This window comes from Martes martes, assembly GCF_963455335.1.
Source record: "Martes martes genome assembly, chromosome: 3".
In the NCBI taxonomy this organism is placed as follows: Eukaryota; Metazoa; Chordata; class Mammalia; order Carnivora; family Mustelidae; genus Martes; species Martes martes.
In genome coordinates, this window is record NC_137890.1 from 55,997,691 (window position 1) to 56,011,668 (window position 13,978).

Genomic DNA, 13,978 nt, shown 5'->3' on the forward strand with positions numbered 1-13,978 from the left:
AGGTAATGAAACCTCCATAAAAACCCTCGAGTGATAGGGTTAGGAGAGCTTCTGTGTTGGTGAACACATGGAGAAGCTGGGAGGGGGGGGTATGACCTGTGAGGATGTGGAAGCTCCATATTCTTCTCTCCCCATTCCTTGCCCTAAGTGTCTTCCATTGGGCTGTTTCTGAGTTGTGTCTGTTATAATAAGACTAATTGTAAGTAAGGTGTTTTCCTGTGTTCTGTTAGCTATCCTAGCAAGTTATTAAAGCTGAGGACAGGTTTGGGGGAATCCCTAATTCATAGCTGGTCAGTCAGAAACACTGGTGGCCTGGGAGTTGTGACTAGTGTCTGAAGTGGGGACAGTCTTGAGGGACTGAGCCCTTAAACTTAGCTGACCTGACACCAACTCCAGATAGATTGTGTCAGAATTGGATGAGGCTGTCCAGTTGGCCTCAGAGAACTGGAGGATTGGTTGGTGTCAGAAAATATCTCAGACTCCATATCTTCTCTTGGTTTGGAATGAGTTCAGTTTGGGTTTCTTCCTTCTTGAGTGATACAATTCCAAGTAGAAGATGCTAGCTCTAGAGAGAGGACAGGGATCTCAGGCTGGCCAGCAGTGAGGATGGGAATAGCAGCAAGGATGACCAAATAGGGGCTAATGTTTGGGTTATTGTGTGTCACACTGACCATGACCGGCCAGGTAGACACAACCAGGGTGAACTCTTCCTAATGGTCAGATGCCTCATTCCCACCTGTGATGCTCAAAGAGACCATGAGCCCTGAAAAACACCGTATTGTTTTGTGATGTCACCTCTGGAATGTTCTGAGTGTTTTGGTGACCAACTCCTGCATAGGACCTACACCTGGCACCTAACACTGGTATGGCTTTTTCCTTGAGCTAAAAGTAACAATCTTAGATAAAATAGTCGGTATGGGTATCTCTGTTCCAAGGACTTTCTAGAAGGTTTTTACACCAACTATAATAGATGTCTAAATTTCTGTCCAGAGAGAAGCATCTTGTCACACGCCATCTTCACATTCTCAGACTCAGATTTTCATAACGTACATAGTTGACAAGAGGGGTTAAGTGAGTCGAAATTATTTTTTTTCAGGTTGAGTAGTTGAGGCTCAGAGGACAGGCTGGGAAGCAGAAATCGTCTTATATTCTCTTTTCCACAGCACTCGAGGCCAAATATTACAAGAAAAAGAGATACCAGATCTGAAAGCCTAGAAATCCCAATCAATGTGGTTCTGCCTCAGGTACGGAAAATCACAGAAGAGGTTAGCTTCCTTATAGCCCAAATAACCCTCCTCTTTTAAAACTGTGAGATACTGTAGAATGAGCAGAGTTCACTTAGCCACCGTGGGTCTTGGGTTTGTCGTCCTACAAAGCAGGAAGGTGGGTCTGGTGACCTGGTAAGACCTTCCGGCCCTCATACCACTTAAAGTTTCTATGACGCTCTGAAATAAACCACTCTTCCCAGACTTCGATCTTTTGGTTCTTGCTGTTGGACAACCACTCCAGATTTCTGGGGGAGAATTAGAACTGGGACCTGGAACCAAGTGCAGATGGCTGAATCCATGAGTAGAAAGCCAAAGATCTGTACCAAAAGATACCAGGTGACTTGGAGGTGCCAAGAGAATTGAGACCAGCTGTTTACCAAAGATAAGGGTGCAAAGGGGACTTGGAAGGGAGTCCAGTGAACGGATGAGGTCTGGATAGGCTGCAGAATGTCAGGTCTTCTCAGGTCTCCTAAGCAGCCGTTTCCTTGGTGGGGTTCTCCTGACTGGATTGTTCCTCCTGCGGTTATGTCACAAAGGAGGCAGCCTTGCTTCTCCAGAGGCACCTGAGGCCCTGTTGGAAGATCATGGCCGTGCAGCCAGAGGGGCTGAAATGTAGGCTGGAGGAATCCAATGCAGAGGTAACTACCTGAAAGCTAGATATGAGGTTGTGTAGGAACAGGATGGAGTGCCCGTGGGCCTCCTTTGTATACATATTCATTTATGCTAACATGTATATTTAAATATATTTCCATATATAGTATATAACTACATAATGGTATAGAATACATATAATCAAATTATTCATGTGTTTTCTAAAGTCTGCTCTTAAGGATTTTCCGAAGAACAAGATTACAAAGAAGACCTTCAGCATTCTTTTGATAGGTGGAGATAAGTGTAACAATCTCGGCAAGTATGTTCAACAGGAGGGAAAAACAGGACCCCAGAACATTCTGGCTCTTTCTTTTCGCATCATCCTTGTACCTTTGTAACAAGCAGCCACTTCATCTGTTTCAGCTCCCGAAGCCTAGCACATAAGATGACTTTGTCCTGATGGTTAGACAGGAGGGCTTGCCTACAGGGATCCTACAGCTCTAGGAACCTTCTTTTTAGGTCTGATTCTTGCCTCTGAAATGCCGTGTCATTCTGCGGGCCACTACTCCCCTGAGGGGGGGTGTTCCTCCTACGGTTTGTTCACAGCCCACAAAGATCAATCTTGGCATCACTAAGGGACAAGAAGAAGGTGACAGCCTGGGGATGGGTTAGGGAACAGGATTAGAAATAGTGGTCCTGTGAGAGAGAGATCGGAAAAAGTCTTCTGTCTACACCTGACACGGCTCTCCCTGCGGAGCTCCCAGAAGGAGGCCAGCACGGAGGAGGAGAGAAGGGGAGCAGAACTGGGGAATGCTTTAAGAAGGCTCCAGCTGGCTCTGTCCCCCGGCCCCCCGCAGTTCCTGCACGGAAGGACCTGGTGATGCTAGTGTGAGGTAGGGACTGTAGAGGCATGGGAACAGGGACGCCCAGCAGCCCCTCTAGTAAGGGCAGAGCTGGAGGGAGGGCCTGTGCCCGCTCTCTCCTCTACACCCCCTGCTGGGGCTGGGTCACATCCCTGCTCCCTCTGTTCTCTTGCCTTTAGGAAATAGTGCCTCCTCTCTCCGAATCCTTGCATGTATTTGCATGTGCTGCTTTTTCTGGCACTGAGCCCATCCGTGCCTATGTGTCCTGAAAGTGCCTCTGGCTCCCCAGCCCCCCGTCACGCCGAGCTTGGGCTTCTCAACGACCCGGCACATGCCTGTGCTTCACTATGTGTTAACATCCTCAGGTCTTCTCAGGTCTTACTGATTTTCAGTTTTTCTTCTCACATTAAACATGTGTGCTTTCTGATCTATTTCCCAACAGTGCATTCACCTGCCAGCCCTCGAGGTTAGCTGCTGCCCCAGCTCGCTGACCTGGTTCCTTCTGTTCTCCCAGGATCCCTTCACTCCCCAGTGAGTGCTCTCAGTGAGTCTCACGGAGGCACTGTTACTGGCAGGATCCTTAGCAAAGGGTCCAGATCAGAACAAGCTCCCACAGCACCCTCCAGGGTCCCTCTTGGGCCTCCCCTTCTCAGTCTCCTTGGTTCAGGCTTGTTCTTCAAGAATGAGAAGCTATGGGATCTGCTGACACTCCCTGCCTCTCTTGCAGTTGGAGTAACTTCTAGGAGGAGGATGTCAGGAGATCCGGTTGCACAGTTACCCGAAACTATCACATATGGTGACATTTTTTTTTTTAAAGATTTTATTTATTTATTTGACAGAGAGAGATTACAAGTAGGCAGAGAGGCAGGCAGAGAGGGGGAAGCAGGCTCCCTGCTGAGCAGAGAGCCTGATGTGGGGCTCGATCCCAGGACCCTGGGATCATGACCTGAGCTGAAAGCAGAGGCCCCAACCCACTGAGCCACCCAGGCGCCCCTATGGTGACATTTTTATCATTATTGCTATTCATTTTATAATTCTCTCGGAATCAATCACACTGACCTGCCAATTATCCTCTTACCTGTTAGCCTTTATTAAAGCCAACGTTGGCTGTATCATGGTACTAAGCAGCTGAGTAATTTAACAGTGGGCTGGTGAGACTCAGCCTTGTCCCCTCATCTGAAATTTAGTAGCATACCCAGTTCTTCCTGCCAGTTTCACCTGTCTGGACAGTACCTCAGACGGCTAATGTTCTCTGATTGTATCCTTCCATAATGTTGGGAAAGGAGGTGTTTAAAAAACTTGGTTCAAGAGGTTTGGAGTCTACTGGGGCATTTGGACATCTCTGGTCTGTGTAGCCCTAGTTTTCCTGGTGTGGAGAGAACTTTCGAGCATGTCAGCTAAGCCTGTGTATCTAGTGTCCAGTTCTTCCCAAATGCTTTAGATGGCAGCCCACCAACCTCAGAACTCCATCCAGCCTCAGAGCTCCACCCCTGAAGGTCCAGCTCAGAGTCCTGTTCCTTAGAAACTCCACAGCACCCGTAAGAGATCTTGGTCTTATCACCTCCCCTTTGTTCTTTGTCCTGTCCCCCCTCCCCCCATTGACCATTCTTCCTCCATGCTCTCCATTTGCCACAAGGACAATGGGCAAAGGCACTCAGTAGTTGGTGATTTCAAGCATTTTCCTTGCAAGACCACTTATACTTAAAAAGGAGATGCTGGGGAGAGGGCCATGCCTGATGCTAAGGAGGGATTCCACGGGTGGGATTCAGGCTCTGCAAGGGAAATGTCTATGCCCCTTTCTGGATCCCTGACACCAAGGCATCTTAGGTTACAACAGTGAGCACGGTGCTCCTGAGGGCAGAGGCTCTTGGTTGTCTTCCTAACAAGATGATGGAAAGGTGTGATGGCCAGTGGTATTCCCCTTCCCACATCTATTCTCACAGGCATCCATCCTTTCATGAAGAAGCCAGGATTTCCCTCTTTCCTCTACTGGGTCTCTATCCACGTAGGAGGGCATTTCCCACAGATCAGGGTAGAGACAGTCTTTCCTCTATGGGAAATGGGGGCCATGCCTGTTCTGGGGGCTTGGATCATGTTGCCATAGGCTCTACCTCCCAGGCTTAGAAGAACCTTTCAGAGCGCTCCTGAAAGGCCCAGACGTCATAACAGGCCTCAAGGACATCAAGGACAGATTTGTTTAGCCCAGGAAGTGATACCACGAGCTGAAGAGGCCTACTGAGAAGGGGCTGGCTTCAAACACGGGCTGAGAAGTCCTGGGGTTTTGGACCTCATGTGTTTACCTACCTCACATGCTCTCTCCTTGGAAAGCCCTTTGGTAAATAACTGTATTTAGCATTTGCCATAGCGCTTTAGGCCAGGAACATTGGTGTCTTACCAGCAGAACTGGTCATCTATTTGGTCTTTATGACTGCTTGCTTACCACTTTCTTGGCCTTTTGTCCCAACCCCAGGAAGTAGAGTGGCTATATGTTTAGTTAGGTTCATTTCAGAGGTGACATTTAGAGAATTGAAGTGACTCAAGGGTGACCAAAAATGGGACTTACAAGCCCAAAGCTGTGGGGAATTTGGGGCCTCTACCCTCACTGGGTTATAGGTTCCAGATGGGGACATGAAAACCAGCATGCTCGGGCACAGGGGGCAACCTCGCTTAAGGATTACATAGACCTAGGGTTTTGTGGATTTCTCATGGGAAAGCCCACTGCTCTAGACTTTCCACCACATAGTCACAGCTGTGCAGTTTAAAAATATGAATTGAAATGAAGCTATAACTTCACGAAATCCACAAAATATATTAAGACATATGAAATCACCGCTTTTGTAGGCCACAGACGGTACAGCCTCAATGGTTTCGCACCGTTTGATTGAATATCTCTTCCTTACCTTTCTGTGTGTTTGGGTTGATTAGTTCACTGGCAAGGACTCGTTATACCTCTACTGTATGTGAAGCGTGCTAGGCATGTCATAACTAACTCACTAACTAACTAAGGGACAGTTCACTTCCTTAGAGAACTGTAATTTACCATTTGGGGAGAAGATGGGACAGGGCAAAAGAGAACTACCGTGAAGGAATGATATCAACACATGCAAAATAAACTCTCTGGGCGTTGTGAAGAGCACGAGTGAACGTGTGATTGGAGGCAGAGATCCTGTTTTAAATCCTTGTTCTTCCCCCTTGCTGGCTATGCGATCTTAGCTAAAACCTGATAGTTCTTCTCTGTAAGATATTGCATGTGAATATGGAAATCAGTTAGCATATTATCACATAATAGTCATTACTCATCATGTTAGTTCCCTTTTCTTGTTCTATAAATCTTCCTCTAAGAAAATCTAAGCACATTCTCCTCTGAATCTGCAGTAATCATCTTTGTAGCTCTCTATAAACAAAGAAGATGTCACACATTCTCCTTTCATTTTTGAATTCTACAACAAACTCCCTGAAAGAAAGAGGGCAGATGTTAGTAAGGTTGTGGTGGATAGTTGCACAAGTTGTGTACTGCAACAGTAGCTGTGACTGGCACCCTCTAAATTCAGTCATTGTACAAACATATGGGGTGGCTCTGAGTCATGTTTGCATCTCCATTTTCTAGACCTGGAAATGGAGGCACAGAAAGAAATGATTCTGTAAAGTTCATGCCCTCATACAGTGTAGAGCCAGGACTCTTTTTGGATTTTGTGATGCCTGATCCCCTGATCCCCATATTTTAGAACCTACATTAATGCCTGCTGCTCTTTGACCTCCCTCATTTGCACCACACAATAATTGGTGCTGTTCACTGAATTTTCAAATTGACTGAAAGTTCCCTGGAGGTAGGGTCTGAGACCAGATGCCACATTAATGTTAGTTGATTCTTCAACATAAATGTGAAGGAAGAATTGGTCCAAGAACATTCAGAGTGGAAATAGACTTAGGGTGGGGAGTTTTCACAAGGCCAAGAAGGAGCCTTTCTTTCTTTCTCTTTTTAAATCCTTATTAAATCTTATTTTTTAAAGATTTTATTTATTTTGAGAGAGAGAGAGAGCATAAGTGGGGATGGGGGTGAAGGGACAGAGGGAGAGGGAGAAGCAGGCTCCCCGCTGAGCATGGAGCCTGATGCAGGACCTGTGCCAAAGGCAGAGGCTGAATCAACTGAGCCACCCAGGCACGCCCAAGAAGGAGCCTTTCTTGAAGGATTAAGTCCAGCTCGGTCTGATTCGCATTGGGGAAAGAAAGAATTTGTCTTAACATTTTGTTTTGTCTTAGAGTTTAATCATGATTCCTGGCATCTCTGAAATGCCTAATATTTGACATTTTTCCTTAAATCTCAGTTTCAGAAGAAGGTACTGATTTACTTTAGCCTCTTGATACTATCCGTAAGATTGTGGGTTTGATGAAACAAACCCTTATATTCTTTAAGCTTCAAAAAAATTTTTAAAGATTTTATTTATTTGAAACAGAGAATGAAAGAGAGAGAGAGAATGAGAGGCAAAAGGCCAGAGGGAGAAGAAGACTCCCTACTGAGCAGGGAGCCTGATGCAGGACTAGATCCTGGGACTCCAGGATCATGACCTGAGCTGAAGGCAGTTGCTTAACCAACTGAGCCACCCAGGTGCCCCAAAATGTTTTTGTGTTCTATGAGGCAACACTGGAGTTGACCTCCTCCTTGAACCTGTCTGGGAACCAGAGGGAAGATATAGGACTAGTTACGAGAGGAGCACTGGGTTCTGGGGAAGGAATTAAAGTGGTCCTATTAGCCCGTCAGTATTTTCTGGATCAAGTGCTGTGGGCATGTGACTGGGAAGGTACAGAGTCTGTGTGGGAAGCAGTGGCCATTTAAAGGAGGGGACAGGATGTTAACATTAGTAAAGAGGGTTGCTAGGGCCATAGAAGTGCCCACTTATAAACATAGATCCATTAGACCAGAGAAAGTTAGACCAAGAGAACATTTGGAGATCGTGTCACTAACCCCTCATTATACAGATGTGGAAACCAAGGTCAGAGGGTGAGAGGACATGACCAAAGTCACCTGATGGCATGCATAAGGATAAGGGCCCAAGTACTCAGATTATTCATGGCTAGGGATCTGTCACCCACCGGTAAGATTTTATTTAGTGCATTTCTGCTGAGGGGACAGTCAAAAGGTCCTTGGGTAACCAAGGCAGAATCAAAGCAGCTGGATATGGTGATTTAAAGACCATAATGGATACTCTGAACAGTAATAAACAGTGGAAAGCGCTAGTTTTTCTTTGGATGTTTAGCTAGATCAAGTTGCATATCTCTGATTGAAATGAAATAATCACAAGGGCACCTGGGTGGCTCAGTGGGTTAAAGCCTCTGCCTTCAGCTTGGATCATGATCCCAGGGTCCCGGGGTCAAGCCCCACATCGGGTTCTCTGCTCCACGGGGAGCCTGCTTCCTCCTCTCTCTCTGCCTGCCTCTCTGCCTACTTGTGATCTCTGTCTGTCTGTCAAATTAAAAAAAAATCTTAAAAAAATGAAATAGTCATAAAATAGAAAAGATAACTGGGGAAATTTGAACACTGATTTAGTATTTGCCAATATGAAGTGATCATTGTTAATGGTATTGACGCTTTGTTGAGAAGATATGCATCAATGTATTTATGGGTAAAATAACATGATGTCTACACTTTGCTTTAAAAGAACGTGGTGGCGGGGGCGTGGTGGTGGCGTTGGGTGGCCGTGCAGCTGAAAGGCACGTGGGTAGCCTAGACTTGGTAACTGCTAAAGCTGGGTGAGGGGTACATGGACGTTGACTGGGCTCTTCTCTCTCTCTTTGTGTATGTTTGACATTTTCCATAATACAAAGTTAACACAAAACTATTTCACCCCCTCACTATTGCAAGTCTTTTGTTAACTACACGATGATTTCCTGGGTGTGTGCTTCACCCATGTAAGTTCAGGCAGCTGGGACTGGGTTGTTGACTTTAACAGGTGCAACTCACACTGGTTACTTAACTTCGACTCTGAGTTTGCTTCTCCATCTGTAAAATGGGAATAATGATAATAACACTTCATGAAATCAGGGTTGCAAGGGTTAAATTAATTCAGTCCACAGGCCTGGTACAAAATGGGAGCTCAATATTTGTTTCCTTCTTCCTTTTTCTTCTCAAGATTGGGATCCACACTGTTGACTAAAGCCACCATTTCCATAGTAATGTTTTCTAGAGCGAGACCTTGCTGTGATCAAGGCCCGCATAGGAGCTAGAGGACCTCTCACGACGTGCTCCTTAGTGATTGTGGCTAGTCTCCCCAGAAAATTGCGACCAAGGGACCTTAAGTAGGCTGGGCTGTCCACGGTGAAGTTCATTCTGGTCATAGGTTCAGCCACAAGAGCAAAGGGACTCTCCCAATTGAGAAAGGTGAAAACCACGGAGGCTGGATTTATTTAAAGTAAATAAGGTTCTGATTGCCCAATGCCCCTGGACCCTCACTATCTAGAAGATTAAGGACATCTTTATAAAGTTAATGACATGTGCTTATTGCAAAGTTAATAGCATAGAACTGAACCTCCTATTTATCTAGCTCTTTGGGTCTTAAAGAATTCACGCCAACATGATAGACCGTGCAAATTATATTTTCTCTCCATGCCCATATATATAATGCAGATAACCTGACTTGTTTTCTATCTTCTCTCTCTGTAAAATTGTGAAAATAACCTAAGAAATGAGGAATTGATATTTGGAGAGCATTGCAATGTACTTAAGATGAAATGCTTTTGCTGTATTTAGGAGTAGCTATCATGATCCTTATTTTTATTTAAATTCATCGCTGCAACTGTTGTCTTTTCTCTAGGACACTTTCCACCTGTTCACTACTTTCTGAATACACCTCAGAATTCTTCCATTAGTGAAACCTACTTTTCTTTTCTTACATTTCGATGGCACTTGGCAGTTTTAAGAACGCATTTGCAGTCGTTATATCATTCAGTCCTCACAATGGTGTGGTGTACCACACAAGGCATATGTTTTTATTTCCATTTTACAGGTACATTTCACTGACTTTAAATGTTGGGAGGTGTCTTTTTCTTTTTAAAAAATGATTTACGTATGTATTGTAGACAGAGACAGTGTGTGTGAGCGCGGGCAGAGAGAGAGAGAGTTTTCAAACAGATTCCGGCTGACTTGCGGAGCCTGACATGGGGCTTAATCCCATGAGCCATGAGATCACAACCTGAGTGGAAACCAAGAGTTGGATGCTCAACCAACTGAGACACCCAGGCCCCCCCTTGAAGGAGCCTTTAAGATCGGGGAGTCTGGCTCTCTCTTTTTCACTAGCAAAAAACCGGGGTCTCAGACAGAGTGAAAATTTCCAGTTTCACACTGTCCATCAGCGACAGAACCAGGATGAGAATTCTTGTGACCTCCAGTCTCGACACCTTGGCTTTTAACCGTGCTGTAAGCTCCAACTGGGCAAACTGCACATTCTAGCTGATTCAGAGCTGTCCTAACCACCAGCAGCCAGAATCACTGAGGGAACTGGTTGGAAATGCAGGTTTCTGGACCATGACCCCTACTGAGTAAATCAAGTCTTACAAGCAGGGATCTCAGAAATCTGAATTTAAGGGGCACGTGTGTGGTTCAGTTGGTTAAGTGTCTGCCTTTGGCTCAGGTCATAATCCCAGCCTCTCATCCAGTTCCCTGCTCAGTGGGGAGTCTGCATCTCCCTCCCCTCTCACCCTCCCTCCCCATTCATACTCTCTCCCTCTCTCTCAAATAAATAAATAAAATCTTAAAAAAAATCTGCATTTAAAGCACACTCAGCTGATTATTCTACAATGGAAAGTGTAAAAGCTACTGGCTTATTGGATTTAAGCTCTGTGGCTCTGATCTCCTTTTGCATGTGATGGTCTTGAAATGTATGGGTCACCATCATGAATTCCTCTTTGTGAAGTCCTTGGTGTCCTTTGCTGTCTTCATTACCACATGTTGACCTCTCGCTGCTCATGATATGTCTGTGATGGTGCCCTTCTTTTCCAAAATTACATGCTGGATTCTGCTTTGAGTCTAACACTCTGTTGGCAGATGTGAAAGGGGCTGCGGGCAGGACAGACCCAGGGTGGCTAAGAGTGAAGGACAGACTGAAGGGGGCTGGGGAGCGGACTAGGTTGATGGACAGCACCACCATTTTGGACACAGTGATTTGGGTGTCTGTTGGGGTGATTCCTGCTGCCCGTGCCCATTGTGGGTACATATCTGCAGTGGGGGTCAATTGAGAAGTGTGTTTGTTCCTCCTCTAAGGTGACAGAAGTGTGCCAGAGCCCACGTTTCATGCCTTCATACATCATCTCTTTTCATCCAAAAAAATAGTTCTGTGAAGAAAGGCAGTAGATAGAGTTATCCCAAGTTGAAAACGTGGAAACTGAAATGCAAATAACTTGCCATATTCTTGTAACCGACAAAATAGTGGGGCTGGGAATCATGATATTTGTTGACTCCAAGTCAATGCCTTCAACCTGCATGATATGTATGTGATGGCCAGTATTCTTGAATTCCCTATTTTTGTGTTTGCCCACTCATTGAAATCCATAACCACCCAATCAACCCCTGTGGCACTTTGTTGGCCATTCACAGATGTGCACAAGGTTTTTGTAAAAAAACTTAAGCCCCCTGATGCACACATTCTAGATAAGGACACTTATTTCTGCTCTCACGTTGTAAAATGATGTCCTATGCACAGTTTATGGAGTGCCACATTTTTTACTTTTTTTTTGCTTTTTTGGTGATTTCATGGTTTTAGATGGCCCCCCAGTATACCGAAGTGCTGTCTAGCATTCCTAAATGAAAGAAGGCGTGAAGAGCCTTATGGAGAAAACACGGGTTAGATATGCTCTGCTCAGGCACGAGAGACCACACTGTTGGCTGAAAGTTCAATGTTAACGAATCAATAATCCACGCTAAACATGTCTTTCAACAGAAACACATATAATACAAGGTTATGTATTGACGGGTTCACAGAACCATGGGCTGGCAGGAACCTAGCCCTCCATTTCTTCTAGGAGCAATGCTTTGGTATTCGTGACTTCGGTGTTTGCAGTAACTTTATGGAACAGAACTACTGCAAATAATGAGGATCAGTTGTATTTCCTTGAGAGGACTCCCCGAGGCCCAATGCAGAAGTGTCCTCTGTGGCCAACCAGGATTATCAGACTAAGCTAATTGTGGGGTACCGTGTGAGGCAGCCTTGGGGTGTCCGCTCCTTCACTAACTCTGGGCTTCCCCGTTCTCTCCCACAGAGGGGCACCGCTGAGCCTTTCCTGAGGCTCCACAACTTGTACCCCACCCCGCGCTGCAACCGGCAGGCCGCCCTGCCCCGGCTGAGCCGCCGAGTGGTCAGCCAGCACTCCTACCCACTGAATCGCTTCTCCTCGGTGCCCTTGGACCCCATGGAGCGCCCCACCTCCCAGGCGGACCTCGAGCTGGATTACAACCCGCCGCGGGTACAGCTCAGTGATGAGATGTTTGTCTTCCAGGACGGGCGGTGGGTAAACGAGAACTGCCGCCTCCAGTCCCCCTATTTCTCTCCATCCTCCTCTTTCCACCACAAGCTGCACCACAAGAGGCTGGCCAAGGAGTACCTGCTGCAGGAGGAGAACAAGGCGCTGCGGGAGGAGAACAAGGCGCTGCGGGAGGAGAACAAGACGCTGCGCAAGGAGAACAAGATCCTGCAGGTCTTCTGGGAGGAGCACAAGGCCACGCTGGGTCGGGATGAGAGCAGGGCCTCCTCGCCGCTGCTGCACAAGGACACCGTGGCCCTGGAAGTGGTGAAGAAGGACACAGCCTTGCAAATGCACCGCAGCAAGGAGAACAGCACCCTTCAGCTGCTCAGGGAGGAGAACAGGGCCCTGCAGCTCCTGCTGGAGCAGAGGAAGGCCTACTGGGTCCAGACGGAGGAGAAGGCGGGCCCCGGGGAGGAGGCCAAGCCCATCGCCTCGCCCCACGAGGAGCCGCACGTGCCCGGGCTGCTGCCAGACCAGAGCACAGGCCTCTCCTCCCCTTTCGAGGAGTCCAAGGGGCCCCCGACCCCCCAGGAGGACTCCAAGACACTCCGGGTCCTGCGCCAGATGGTCAGCAACCTGTCTGGCTCTTCCGGGGATGAGGAGGTTAAGGCGGCCTCCGGCCTGCCCGACGGGGGCCAGTCCCTGGAGCTGCTGAGAGAGATGAACCAGGCCCTGCAGGCCCTGCGGGAGGAGAACCAGAGCCTGCAGATCCTCCGCGAGGAGAACCGGCTCCTGCAGGAGGAGAACAGGGCCCTGCACGTGCTGCGTGAGGAGCACAGGATCTTCCAGGAGGAGAACAAGGCCCTGTGGGAGAACAACAAGCTGAAGCTGCAGCAGAAGCTGGTCATCGACACGGTGACCGAGGTCACCGCCCGGATGGAGATGCTCATTGAGGAGCTCTATGCTTTCATGCCCACCAAGAGCAAGGACCCCAAGAAGCCCAGCAGGGTCTGAGGCCTCCGAGGAGCACGGGGCACGGAGCGCTCGGCCAAAGAAGAAGACCTGCCTTTTGTCCATCTCCCTCGCCATCAGCCGCCAGCTCGTGTCCACTGAGGAGCAGAACCCCCACCTTTCTGAAACTCGCAGAAGTAATAAAGGCGGGAGGAGGCTGGGGCCAGTTAACATCATCAGTGTGCTGCTCTGGCTTCTTTTTTTTCCCTTTTCCAGCAGTTTTGGGTTCACAGTGAAATGGAACCAGCAGTACAGATTGTTCCCATAGATGCCCGTCCCCATGCGTGCACGGTCTCCCCAGCGATCCCCACCAGAGTGGGACAGTGTCACCGCCGAGGAGCCTACAGTGGCACGCCTTATCACCCAGGGTTCTCGGTTTCAGCTAGGGTTCCCGCTCAGTATTGTGCCTTCCACGGGTTTTCACAAATGTTTCATGACACGTGTCCACCATTATAGCAGAAGTGTATTTTCACTGCCCTAAAAATACTCTGTGCTCTGCCTCTTCTCCCCTCCCTCCAAGCCCCTGGCAACCACAGAGATTCCTACAGTGTCCACAGTTTTGCCTTCTCCAGACATCATCTACTGGAAACACACAGTATGGAGCCTTTTCAGGTTGGCTTCTTTCACTTAGCGACATGCTCGTAGGTTTCTTCTGTGTCTTTTCATGGCCTGATAGCTCATTTCTTTTTAGTGTATTCTTTATTCATATTCTTTTTAGTGTATTCCATTGTCTGGCTGTGCCACTGTTTATCCATTCCCCAGCTGAAGGACAACTTGGTCTCTTCTGAGTTT

At 47.4% G+C, this 13,978-nt stretch overlaps 1 protein-coding gene across 2 annotated transcripts; it reads left to right on the top strand.

Moving 5' to 3' along the window:
* Positions 1-788: 788 nt before the first annotated feature.
* On the top strand, positions 789-13,189 carry CBY2 (chibby family member 2; the record flags this gene model as incomplete). Of its 2 annotated transcripts, XM_080797877.1 has the most annotated exons (3): positions 789-863; positions 1,164-1,244; positions 11,972-13,189. In XM_080797877.1, the coding sequence occupies 3 exons, from the start codon at positions 789-791 to the stop codon at positions 13,187-13,189; spliced, it is 1,374 nt and encodes a 457-aa protein (XP_080654003.1). The 2 variants fall into 2 exon arrangements, with proteins under 2 accessions (XP_080654003.1, XP_080654004.1); XM_080797878.1 differs by lacking the exon at positions 1,164-1,244.
* Between the last annotated feature and the right edge of the window lie 789 nt (positions 13,190-13,978).